Source organism: Ascaphus truei, chromosome 17, assembly GCF_040206685.1.
Source record: "Ascaphus truei isolate aAscTru1 chromosome 17, aAscTru1.hap1, whole genome shotgun sequence".
Taxonomy (NCBI): domain Eukaryota; kingdom Metazoa; phylum Chordata; class Amphibia; order Anura; family Ascaphidae; genus Ascaphus; species Ascaphus truei.
The window spans coordinates 4,713,191-4,725,989 of NC_134499.1; the positions used below are offsets into that span (position 1 = coordinate 4,713,191).

The 12,799-nt window shown below is 51.4% G+C and overlaps 1 protein-coding gene across 2 annotated transcripts in view; it reads right to left on the bottom strand.

Annotated features, from left to right (window-relative positions):
• Positions 1-12,256, bottom strand: part of SYNGR1 (synaptogyrin 1) — a 31,317-nt gene extending 19,061 nt beyond the window's left edge. Inside the window, exon 1 of one of the 2 annotated variants that reach the window (XM_075573753.1) lies at positions 11,703-12,249. In XM_075573753.1, coding sequence (XP_075429868.1) covers positions 11,703-11,801 — 99 coding nt within the window. In that variant the 5' untranslated portion in view covers positions 11,802-12,249. Of the gene's footprint in view, positions 1-11,702 lie in introns of both variants that reach the window. The other variant, XM_075573754.1, reaches the window with a different exon arrangement.
• Positions 12,257-12,799: the final 543 nt, after the last annotated feature.

Below are 12,799 nucleotides of genomic sequence, written 5' to 3' on the forward strand. Positions count from 1 at the left end.
AGCGGCGCTACGCGTGTGTTACAGCGCGCGTACGCGTGTGTTACAGCGCGCGGCCGCGCGTTACAGCATGCGGACGCGTGGACGTTACAGCGTGCGTGAGTGTTACAGCGTGCGTGAGTGTTACAAGCGTGTGTGTGTTACAGCGTGCGTGTTACAGCGTGCGTGTGTGTGTTACAGCGTGCGTGTGTCAGCGTGTGTGGTGTGTTACATCGCGCGTGTTAGTGTGTGTTACAGCGTGCGTGCGTGCGTGTGTGCATGTGACAGCGTGCGTGACAGCATGCGTGTGTGACAGCGTGCGTGTGTGTGCGCGTGTGACAGCGTTCGTGTGTGTGTGCGCGTGTGACAGCGTCGTGTGTGTGCGCGTGTGACAGCGTGCGTGTGCGCGTGTGACAGCGTGCGTGTGCGCGTGTGACAGCGTGCGTGTGTGTGCGCGTGTGTGACAGCGCGCGTGTGACAGCGCGCGTGTGACAGCGTGCGTGACAGCGTGCGGGTGCGTGTTACATGCGTGTGCGTGTGTTACAGTGTGCGTGCGTGTGTGATGCAGCGTGCGTGTGTGTTGCAGCGTGCGTGTGTGTTGCAGCGTGCGTGTGTGTTGCAGCGTGCGTGTGTGTTGCAGGTGCGTGTGTGTTGCAGCGTGCGTGTGTGTTGCAGCGGTGCGTGTGTGTTGCAGCGTGCGTGTGTGTGTGTGAGTTACAGCGTGCGTGTGCATGTATTACAGCGTGCGTGTGTGTTACAGCATGCGTGTGTGTTGCAGCGTGCGTGTGTGCGTGTGCATGTATTACAGCGTGCGTGTGCATATATTACAACGTGCGTGTGCATGTATTACAGCGTGCGTGTGTTACAGCGTGTTACAGCGTGCTTGTGAGCGTGTTACAGCGTGCGTGTGAGCGTGTTACAGCGTGCGTGTGAGCGTGTTACAGCGTGCGTGTGAGCGTGTTACAGCGTGCGTGTGAGCGTGTTACAGCGTGCGTGTGAGCGTGTTACAGCGTGCGTGTGAGCGTGTTACAGCGTGCGTGCGAGCGTGTTACAGCGTGCGTGCGAGCGTGTTACAGCGTGCGTGCGTGCGTGTTACAGCGTGCGTGCGTGTTACAGCGTGCGTGCGTGTGTGTTACAGCGTGCGTGCGTGTGTGTTACAGCGTGCGTGTGCTGCGTGCGTGTGCGTGTTACAGCGTGCGTGTGTGTGCGTGTTACAGCGTGCTTGTTACAGCGTGCGTATTACAGCGTGCGTGTGTGTGTGCGTGTTACAGCGTGCGTGTGTGTGCGTGTTACAGCGTGCGTGTGTGTGCGTGCTACAGCGTGCATGTGTGCGTGCGTGTTACAGCGTGCGTGTGTGTGCGTGTTACAGCGTGCGTGTGTGTGTGCGTGTGTGTGTGCGTGTGCGTGTTAAAGCGTGCTACAGCGTGCGTGTGTGTTACAGCGTGCGTGTGCGTGTTACAGCGTGTGTGTGTGTGCTACAGCGTGCTGTAGTGTGTGTGCGTGCGTGTTACAGCGTGCGTGTGGTGTGCGCGTGTTACAGCGTGCGTGTGTGTGCGTGTTACAGCGTGCGTGTGTGTGTGTGGTGTGTGTGCTACAGCGTGCGTGTTACGGCGTGCGTGTGTGCGTGTTACAGCGTGCATGTGTGCGTGCGTGTTACAGCGTGGTGCGTGCGTGTGTGTTACAGCGTGCGTGTGCGTGCGTGTTACAGCGTGCGTGTGTGCGTGTTACAGTGTGCGTGTGTGCGTGTGTGCTACAGCTGTGTGTGCGTGCGTGTGTGCGTGTTACAGCGTGCGTGTTACAGCGTGGCTGTGTGCATGTTACAGCGTGCGTGTGTGCGTGCGTGTTACAGCGTGCGTGTGTGCGTGTTACAGCGTGCGTGTGCGTGCGTGTTACAGCGTGCGTGTGTGCGTGCGTGCGTGTTACAGCGTGCGTGTGTGTTACAGCGTGCGTGTGTGTTACAGCGTCCGTGTGTTACAGCGCGCGTGCGTGTGTTACAGCGCGCGTGCGTGCGTTACAGCGCGCGTGTGAGTGTGTTACAGCGTGCGTGTGTGCGTGTTACAGCGTGCGTGTGTGCGTTACAGTGCGCGTGTGTGTGCGTTACAGCGCGCGCGTGTGTGTGCGTTACAGTGCGCGCTCGTGTGCGTTACAGCGCGCGCGTGTGCGCGTTACAGCGCGCGTGTGCGCGTTACAGCGCGCGCGGGTGTGTGCGTTACAGCGCGCGCGGGTGTGTGCGTTACAGCGCGCGTGTGTGCGTTACAGCGCGCGTGTGTGCGTGTTACAGTGCGCGTGTGTGCGCGTTACAGTGCGCATGTGTGTGCGTTACAGTGCGCGCGCGTGTGTGTGCGTTACAGCGCGCGCGTGTGTGCGTTACAGCGCGTGTGCGTTACAGCACCGCGGTGTGCGTTACAGCGCGCGCGTGTGCGCGTTACAGCGCGCGTGCGTGTGCGCGTTACAGCGCGCGCGGGTGTGCGCGTTACAGCGCGCGTGTGTGCGTACAGCGCGCGTGTGTGTGCGTTACAGCGCGCGTGTGTGTGCGTTACAGCGCGCGTGTGTGTGCGTTACAGCGCGCGTGTGTGTGCGTTACAGCGCGCGTGTGTGTGCGTTACAGCGCGCGTGTGTGTGCGTTACAGCGCGCGTGTGTGTGCGTTACAGTGCGTGTGCGTTACAGCGCGCGCGCGTGTGCGCGTTACAGCGCGCGCGTATGTGTGCGTTACTGCGCGCGTGTGTGCATTACAGCGCGCGCGTGTGCGTTACAGCGCGTGTGCACGTTACAGTGCGCGTGTGTGTGCGTTACAGCGCGCGTGTGTGTGCGTTACAGGTCGCGTGTGTGTGCGTTACAGCGCGCGTGTGTGCGTTACAGCGTGTGTGTGTGTGCGTTACAGCGCGCGTGTGTGCTTTACAGCGCGCGTTTTACAGCGTGTGTGCGTGTGTTACAGCATGCGTGTGTGCTACAGCGTGCGTGTGTGTGTGTGTTACAGCGTGTGTGTGCGTGTGTCTATTACAGCGTGCGTGTTACAGCGTGTGTACGCGCGCATGTGTTACAGCGTGCATACGTGTTACAGCGTACGCGTGCTATAACACGCATGCACACGTACGCGCGCTGTAACACGCGCGTACGCACGCTGTAACACACGTGCAAGCTGTAACACGCGTTACAGTGTGCGTACGCGCGTGTGTAACAGCCTGTGCGTGCGTGTTACAGCATGCATACGCGCGTGTGTGTTACAGCGTGCGCATGCGCGCGCGCGTGTGCGTTACAGTATGAGTACGCGTGTGTGTTACAGAATGCGTGTGTTACAGCGTGCTTACGCGCCCGTATGTGTGTGTATGTGCGTGTTACAGCTTGCGTACGTGTGTGTGTGTCGTGCGGTGTTCCAGCGAGCGAGCGTGCGGTGTTCCAGCGAGCGTGCGGTGTTCCAGCGAGCGTGCGGTGTTCCAGCGAGCGTGCGGTGTTCCAGCGAGCGTGCGGTGTTCCAGCGAGCGTGCGGTGTTCCAGCGAGCGTGCGGTGTTCCAGCGAGCGTGCGGTGTTCCAGCGAGCGTGCGGTGTTCCAGCGAGCGTGCGGTGTTCCAGCGAGCGTGCGGTGTTCCAGCGAGCGTGCGGTGTTCCAGCGAGCGTGCGGTGTTCCTGCGAGCGTGCGGTGTTCCTGCGAGCGTGCTACAGCGTGCGTGTGTGTTACAGCGTGCGTGTGCGTGTTACAGCGTGTGTGTGTGTGCGTGTTACAGCGTGCGTGTGTGTGTGCGTGTTACAGCGTGCGTGTGTGTGTGCGCATGTTACAGCGTGCGTGTGTGTGCGTGTTACAGCGTGCGTGTGTGTGTGTGTGCTACAGCGTGCGTGTTACGGCGTGCGTGTGTGCGTGTTACAGCGTGCATGTGTGCGTGCGTGTTACAGCGTGCGTGCGTGTGTGTTACAGCGTGCGTGTTACAGCGTGCGTGTTACAGCGTGCGTGTGTGCGTGTTACAGTGTGCGTGTGTGCATGTGTGCTACAGCGTGTGTGTGCGTGCGTGTGTGCGTGTTACAGCGTGCGTGTGTGCGTGTTACAGCGTGCGTGTGTGCGTGCGTGTTACAGCGTGCGTGTGTGCGTGCGTGTTACAGCGTGCGTGTGTGCGTGCGTGTTACAGCGTGCGTGTGTGTTACAGCGTGCGTGTGTGTTACAGCGTGCGTGTGTGTTACAGCGTGCGTGTGTGTTACAGCGTGCGTGTTACAGCGTGCGTGTTACAGCGTGCGTGTGTGCGTGTTACAGCGTGCGTGTGTGCGTGTGTGTTACAGCGTGCGTGTGTGTTACAGCGCGCGTGCGTGCGTTACAGCGTGCGTGTGAGTGTGTTACAGCGTGCGTGTGTGCGTGTTACAGCGTGCGTGTGTGCGTGTTACAGCGTGCGTGTGTGCGTGTTACAGCGTGCGTGTGTGCGTTACAGCGTGCGTGTGTGCGTTACAGTGTGCGCGTGTGCGTGTGTGCGTGTTACAGCGTGTGTGTGTGCGTTACAGTGCGCGTGTGTGTGCGTTACAGCGCGCGCGTGTGTGCGTTACAGCGCGCGCGTGTGTGCGTTACAGCGTGTGCGTTACAGCGAGTGTGCGTTACAGCGCGCGCTCGTGTGCGTTACAGCGCCCGCGCGTGTGCGTTACAGCGCGCGCGCGTGTGCATTACAGCGGGCGCGCGTGTGCGCGTTACAGCGCGTGCGTGTGTGCGCGTTACAGCGCGTGCGTGTGTGCGCGTTACAGCGCGTGCGGATGTGTGCGTTACAGCGCGCGTGTGCGTTACAGCGCGCGTGTGTGTGCGTTACAGCGCGCGTGTGTGTGCGTTACAGCGCGCGTGTGTGTGCGTTACAGCGCGCGTGTGTGTGTGCGTTACAGCGCGCGTGTGTGTGTGCGTTACAGCGCGCGTGTGTGTGCGTTACAGCGCGCGCGTGTGCGTTACAGCGCGTGTGCGTTACAGCGCGCGCGTTACAGCGCGCGTGTGTGCGTTACAGCGCGCGTGTGTGCGTTACAGCGCGCGTGTGTGCGTTACAGCGCGCGTGTGTGCGTTACAGCGCGCGTGTGTGTGCGTTACAGCGCGCGTGTGTGCGTTACAGCGCGCGTGTGTGTGCGTTACAGCGCGCGTGTGTGTGCGTTACAGGTCGCGTGTGTGTGCGTTACAGGTCGCGTGTGTGTGCGTTACAGGTCGCGTGTGTGTGCGTTACAGGTCGCGTGTGTGTGCGTTACAGGTCGCGTGTGTGTGCGTTACAGCGTGTGTGTGCGCGTTACAGCGCGCGTGTATGCTTTACAGCGCGCGTGTTACAGCGTGTGTGTGCGTGTGTTACAGAATGCGTGTGTGCGTGTTACAGCGTGCGTGTGTGCGTGTTACAGCGTGCGTGTGTGTGTGCGTGTGTCTATTACAGCGTGCGTGTTACAGCGTGTGTACGCGCGCATGTGTTACAGCGTGCATACGTGTTACAGCGTACACGCTGTAACACACGTGCAAGCTGTAACAAGCGTTACAGTGTGCGTACGCGCGTGTGTAACAGCCTGTGCGTGCGTGTTACAGCATGCATACGCGCGTGTGTTACAGCGTGCGCGCGCGCGTGTGCGTTACAGTATGAGTACGCGTGTGTGTTACAGAATGCGTGTGTTACAGCGTGCTTACGCGCCCGTATGTGTGTGTATGTGCGTGTTACAGCTTGCGTACGTGTGTGTGTGTCGTGCGGTGTTCCAGCGAGCGTGCGTGCGGTGTTCCAGTGAGCGTGCGTGCGGTGTTCCTGCGAGCGTGCGTGCGGTGTTCCAGCGAGCGTGCGTGCGGTGTTCCAGCGAGCGTGCGGTGTTCCAGCGAGCGTGCGGTGTTCCAGCGAGCGTGCGGTGTTCCAGCGAGCGTGCGGTGTTCCAGCGAGCGTGCGGTGTTCCAGCGAGCGTGCGGTGTTCCAGCGAGCGTGCGGTGTTCCTGCGAGCGTGCGGTGTTCCTGCGAGCGTGCGGTGTTCCAGCGAGCGTGCGTGTTCCAGCGAGCGTGCGTGTTCCAGCGAGCGTGTGTTAAAGCAAAGTACAAATACAAGGGATACGGATTATTTTAGGTGGGGGATAAAGTAACCTAGATTAACCCCTTTGATGCCACGGAGGGCAGCAGCGCAAAGCTGTTAGTGTAATTGTCCCGACAGCAGCGGAGTTACTGTAATCCCTTCTATGGGATTTTCATTGGGGAATAACCCCTTCCTTCCTGCCCCTTTATCCGCTGGGAACCCTAATCACACCCCCTTACACTTGTTTTATAGTTCTTGCTGCTGCACGTGCACATTGCGTGCGCGTTTAGCTTCTATAGCGCAAGCGGTGATGCGCGCAGTTAGGGGGCGTGACGGACGTCACAGCGTTAGGACGCACTGTGATTGGTTCGCGGCGTGGCAGCAGCTCGAAAATACAATTTTATTGTCATTTCCCTGGCCTGCCGCGCCACCGCTCACGGCCGCGCGCGCGTCCCAAGTATAGGAACATCTGGCTAACAGCCAATTATAATTGACACGTGCGCGCACTATATTACAGGCCGTAGCATTTGAAGCAGCCAGTATACACACGCCCCACTATTAAAGCTGCAGTTCAGTCTTTTTTTTTTCATTTATTTTTTTACTTCAATAGTTTTATGTGGGCAATCTCTAATTACCTAAAGAACTGCATAGCTGCCGGCCAATTCGTTCTCCATGTATTGATCGGCGAAATTTGGTGACATAATTAGTGAAGGGATATGTTTATATTCTGCTTCAGTCCGTCAGTGGAAGCTCATGAATATTCATGAGCACTCCGGCACTGACATGTGCTAGAGGGAGGGCAGTGCTGACAAAGGGGTGTGCCAGGGCTTGTGACAGGACAAGAAGGGGCAGTGCCTTAGCAAATGGCTGTTAAAATAGAATACAAGAAAATTGGTCTTTAAAAGTTGTTTTTTTTAAAACAGAAAATGCTAAAAGTATTTTTTCTTACTACAGAACTTATTTATTAAAAAAAAAACACACATGCAGGATATTGCCTGAACTGCAGCTTTAAGCAGGAACCGGAGCTAATTTATATGTCCTGTGCCTAATGTAAATATGTGAGCTATATACTGTATATAAAACGAACCTAATTCCGCCCGGGAGAGAGAGAGTGGCTGTCCTTATTGCTTGTGGCGCGAAGCCTGCAGCTAATCAGAGCAACTGGGGCAATTGATGACATATATACATACATACACAAAAATAAAACGCAGGTGTCAGCCGGCACTCCACTGGTAAATCCATACAGGTAGGTGCTAATCCCATAAATAATAATAAGATATACGATACCATTTTTACACGGAGTCATAGGGCAGCACTCAGGCAAGTAAACAAGTTTTTGTATTAGAAAATTGCCACACAAAAAAAGAACGGTATATGTATATAGACATACATACATACATATCTATATATGTATGTCTATATATGTAGATAGATATAACAATCTGATACATGTTAAAACACAGGAAGGTTAATCACTACCCTTCGTGTGTAAAAGTATATCAGATTAAATAGAAAGCAAATTAATATAGCAAGGCAAAAACTGGAAAAATACTGCACCTGATTTTTTTTAAATAAATATAATTATATATATATACATACACACAGTGTTCGACAAACCTATACATTTGCTCGCCCCGGGCGAGTGGATTTAACCCCCGGGCGAGTAAATATTGGCCCACGCAGCACACGTTTGGTACTAGGTGGCGAGTAGATTTTTTTGTGTGGCGAGTAGATTTTTTGGTGATTTGTCAACCACTGTATATATATATCACATACAGTACATACATACATATTATATACACACATACACAGGTAAGTCCAGAAATGCACACACCATCCATATCCAAAAGACTGATGCTTATCCCATAGAACAAATAAACCAGGTTTAACACTGGTAAAAAGAGACAGCACACCGCACTTTGTAATCCAATAGTGATGTATTAAAACATACCGGCACCGCAACCAACGTTTCGCTCCTCTGAGAGGGAGGTATTGCATTACCTGGAAGAAGGTCCCTCTCAGAGGAGCGAAACGTTGGTTGCGGTGCCGGTATGTTTTAATACATCACTATTGGATTACAAAGTGCGGTGTGCTGTCTCTTTTTACCAGTGTTAAACCTGGTTTATTTGTGTGTGAGATTAGGAGAGGATGGGAGAGGATGGGATAGATAGATAGGATGGATAGGATGGATAGGATAGATAGATAGGATATATAGGGATAGATGGGAGAGATGGGATAGATAGATAGGATGGATAGGATGGATAGGATAGATAGATAGGATATATAGGGATAGATGGGAGAGGATGGGATAGATAGATAGGATGGATAGGATGGATAGGATAGATAGATAGGATATATAGGGATAGATGGGAGAGATGGGATAGATAGATAGGATGGATAGGATGGATAGGATAGATAGATAGGATATATAGGGATAGATGGGAGAGGATGGGATAGATAGGATGGATAGGATAGATAGATAGGATATATAGGGATAGATGGGAGAGGATGGGATAGATAGATAGGATGGATAGGATGGATAGGATAGATAGATAGGATGGATAGGATGGATAGGATAGATAGATAGGATATATAGGGATAGATGGGAGAGATGGGATAGATAGATAGGATGGATAGGATGGATAGGATAGATAGATAGGATGGATAGGATGGATAGGATAGATAGATAGGATGGATAGGATGGATAGGATAGATAGATAGGATGGATAGGATGGATGGGATAGATAGATAGGATGGATAGGATGGATGGGATAGATAGATAGGATGGATAGGATGGATAGGATGGATGGGATAGATAGATAGGATGGATAGGATGGATAGGATAGATAGATAGGATGGATAGGATGGATGGGATAGATAGATAGGATGGATAGGATGGATGGGATAGATAGATAGGATGGATAGGATGGATAGGATAGATAGATAGGATATATAGGGATAGATGGGAGAGATGGGATAGATAGATAGGATGGATAGGATGGATAGGATAGATAGATAGGATATATAGGGATAGATGGGAGAGATGGGATAGATAGATAGGATGGATAGGATGGATAGGATAGATAGATAGGATGGATAGGATGGATAGGATAGATAGATAGGATGGATAGGATGGATGGGATAGATAGATAGGATGGATAGGATGGATAGGATAGATAGATAGGATATATAGGGATAGATGGGAGAGATGGGATAGATAGATAGGATGGATAGGATGGATAGGATAGATAGATAGGATGGATAGGATGGATAGGATAGATAGATAGGATGGATAGGATGGATGGGATAGATAGATAGGATGGATAGGATGGATGGGATAGATAGATAGGATGGATAGGATGGATAGGATAGATAGATAGGATGGATAGGATGGATGGGATAGATAGATAGGATGGATAGGATGGATGGGATAGATAGATAGGATGGATAGGATGGATGGGATAGATAGATAGGATGGATAGGATGGATGGGATAGATAGATAGGATGGATAGGATGGATAGGATAGATAGATAGGATATATAGGGATAGATGGGAGAGATGGGATAGATAGATAGGATGGATAGGATGGATGGGATAGATAGATAGGATGGATAGGATGGATAGGATAGATAGATAGGATATATAGGGATAGATGGGAGAGATGGGATAGATATATTCGCACCAGAAGGGCACCAAACAAATGTTGATACATATGTATGAAGGGAACGGCATAAAATATACACCCACCACTTGGGTACATACATTTTACTATGTACATGAACCTTCGGCCAAAACAAATGTGCGCTTTTAATACTTTAATCCAGGGGTTTTTAGCCTTTTTTGCGATAAGAAACCCTAAATATTGTGAGATTCTACTGAACCCCAGCCCTCTCTAACAGCGTGTCTGAGATCAGATGCATTGTAAGGAACCCCAACCCTCTCTAATAGCGCGTCTGAGATCAGATGCATTGTAAGGAACCCCAACCCTCTCTAACAGCGTGTCTGAGATCAGATGCATTGTAAGGAACCCCAACCCTCTCTAATAGCGCGTCTGAGATCAGATGCATTGTAAGGAACCCCAGCCCTCTCTAATAGCGCGTCTGAGATCAGATGCATTGTAAGGAACCCCAACCCTCTCTAATAGCGCGTCTGAGATCAGATGCATTGTAAGGAACCCCAACCCTCTCTAATAGCGCGTCTGAGATCAGATGCATTGTAAGGAACCCCAACCCTCTCTAATAGCGCGTCTGAGATCAGATGCATTGTAAGGGACCCCAACCCTCTCTAATAGCGCGTCTGAGATCAGGTCCATTGTAAGGAACCCCAACCCTCTCTAATAGCGCGTCTGAGATCAGATGCATTGTAAGGAACCCCAACCCTCTCTAATAGCGTGTCTGAGATCAGATGCATTGTAAGGAACCCCAACCCTCTCTTATAGCGCGACTGAGATCAGATGCATTGTAAGGAACCCCAACCCTCTCTTATAGCGCGACTGAGATCAGATGCATTGTAAGGAACCCCAACCCTCTCTAATAGCGCGTCTGAGATCAGATGCATTGTAAGGAACCCCAACCCTCTCTAATAGCGCGTCTGAGATCAGATGCATTGTAAGGAACCCCAACCCTCTCTAATAGCGCGTCTGAGATCAGATGCAATGTAACGAACCCCAACCCTCTAATAGCGCGTCTGAGATCAGATGCAATGTAAGGAACCCCAACCCTCTCTAATTGCGAGTCTGAGATCAGATGCATTGTAAGGGACCCCAACCCTCTCTAATAGCGCGTCTGTGATCAGATGCACTGTAATTTCTTCTGTATTTGGTACAATTTTCAAATGACTTAAGAATTGCAGGGAACCCAACGGCCCCTAGGAACCTCTGTCGAAAAACACTGGTTTAATCCCCATCACAGACAGAAAACAAGTTAAACAGTTTATTGCCATACCCAGCATTGCAATAATATAATGTTAAAATGCAAGGCCTGATATGACGCAAAAAATAATATTATCCCCTTGTATCCTGTGCTCTGCCCAAGTCTCATACACGCCAGCTTCTTCTTTGCTGCAGGATAGAATCCACACAGCTATACATCATTGTAGGAGTAGGAAATAAATAAATATATATATATATATATATATATCTCCATCTCACACACAGACATCACTGGGCATTATCAGCTTATAAGAGCAAATCGATTAGACGTCATGTTAACACAACATGGTCACTGGTTCCAGTAGAGTTATGAGGTTTCCAATATGGGGTTTCTCCTTGCTAAATCCTTTTGATGTGGGATATACACCGGCAGTCAGCAGGAGAGACCACGTATTGGATTCATTCATGGATCCCTGATGCCCGCCCATAGACCAGCACATAATTGCCCTTATAGAATCATATAAAACAATCCCAAAGCTCACCACTCATTCTTGCAAGGACCTTATGGGTTAAATGTCACCATATGTAGAAGATCAGCTTGTAGAAGATCAGCCATCCCAATATGAGCATATATTCTTACACACACTGTACATGGGGACCCTACAAGGCTCAGGGGATTTCCATAGTATGACAATTCCAATAGGATTGGAGGTAAAGCCAGGACCGGCTGAGCCTAAACTTTACAACCTATAGTCCACAATGTAGAACAGCCATAACGTGCCATTAAAAATCAGGACTGCCTGAGCCTGTCACTGCCAATAGGGTTTTTTTTGTCCTACACACCATATGGGAAGACAAGAGGATGACTTACCCAAGACACCATCCTTAAGACTGTGTGGGGTTGTCTGATGAAAGTCTGTGGGTCAAAGGCTCCCCCAGCCTTGCCAGCTCCATAAGCACCCCCCTCCATTCTGCAAGTCTCCCCCCAAAAAAACCGTTATCTGTAGGAAAATCCCCTATGCACACTACAGATGCCCTTGGTAGGTGTGGAAGAGGCAGCAGATCTGGTGATGGCTGGGCTGCTCAAGGGCATTTAAATGGGTCTCCACACAGGTGAGCAGTGTCAGGGCCCCTAATAAGGGTGCAATTGGGATTTACAAAATAATAATAGGATTTTAAGGGGGGATAGCTTGCAATGGGGGCTAAAGGGTAGGACAAGGTTGCAATGGGGTCTTCAAATGGGGGGGTAAAGGATGGGGGGGTGGGGATCTGTTGGAAGGAGGAGAGGGGCAGGAGGGTGAATGTAAGGGATGCGGTGGGAGCAGCTGATGGCATAGGACGGTGCAGCCAAACCCCTGGTCAGTGTCAGAGCTACTGCTGTGTGTCTGGAGCAGAGCCCCCGCGCATGCGCGCTCGGCACTCTACCGCCCCCTTCTCCATTGCAACCACGTGACGCCCTCCAGCGGCTGCCATCTTGGATCGGCACCGCGGCTTATCTCCATAGCAACCGCGAGGGGCTAAAAAGATGGCGAGAGGCAAAATGGAGCCAAAGTGCTTAGACATGCTACCAAGCCACTATAAAACATGATGCTGGCCAATTTATAATAGGGAGATGTAGGGGAGGTGTCCTCATCTTGCATGAATATGCAATCAATAATAATAATTATTATTGCTATACCTTCAAATACATGGAGATAACGTATATCAGGGAGAAAATAGAAACATGTAAAATGCATATTTATGACATCTGTTCATTTTATAAATATGATATAAATAAAATACGAAGTAGATTAAATGTCATTTTAATATGAATGGAGATGGGTGTACAGGCCAATGATACTGTGTGAGTCACCGGGTGGTACATGGCTCATTTCCTGGCTCCCAGTCTTATGACTGCCGATCGTATCGTTCATTTAACATGGAATGGTTTCATAACAAATTCATCTTCCTGTTGTTAAGTGGGTTATG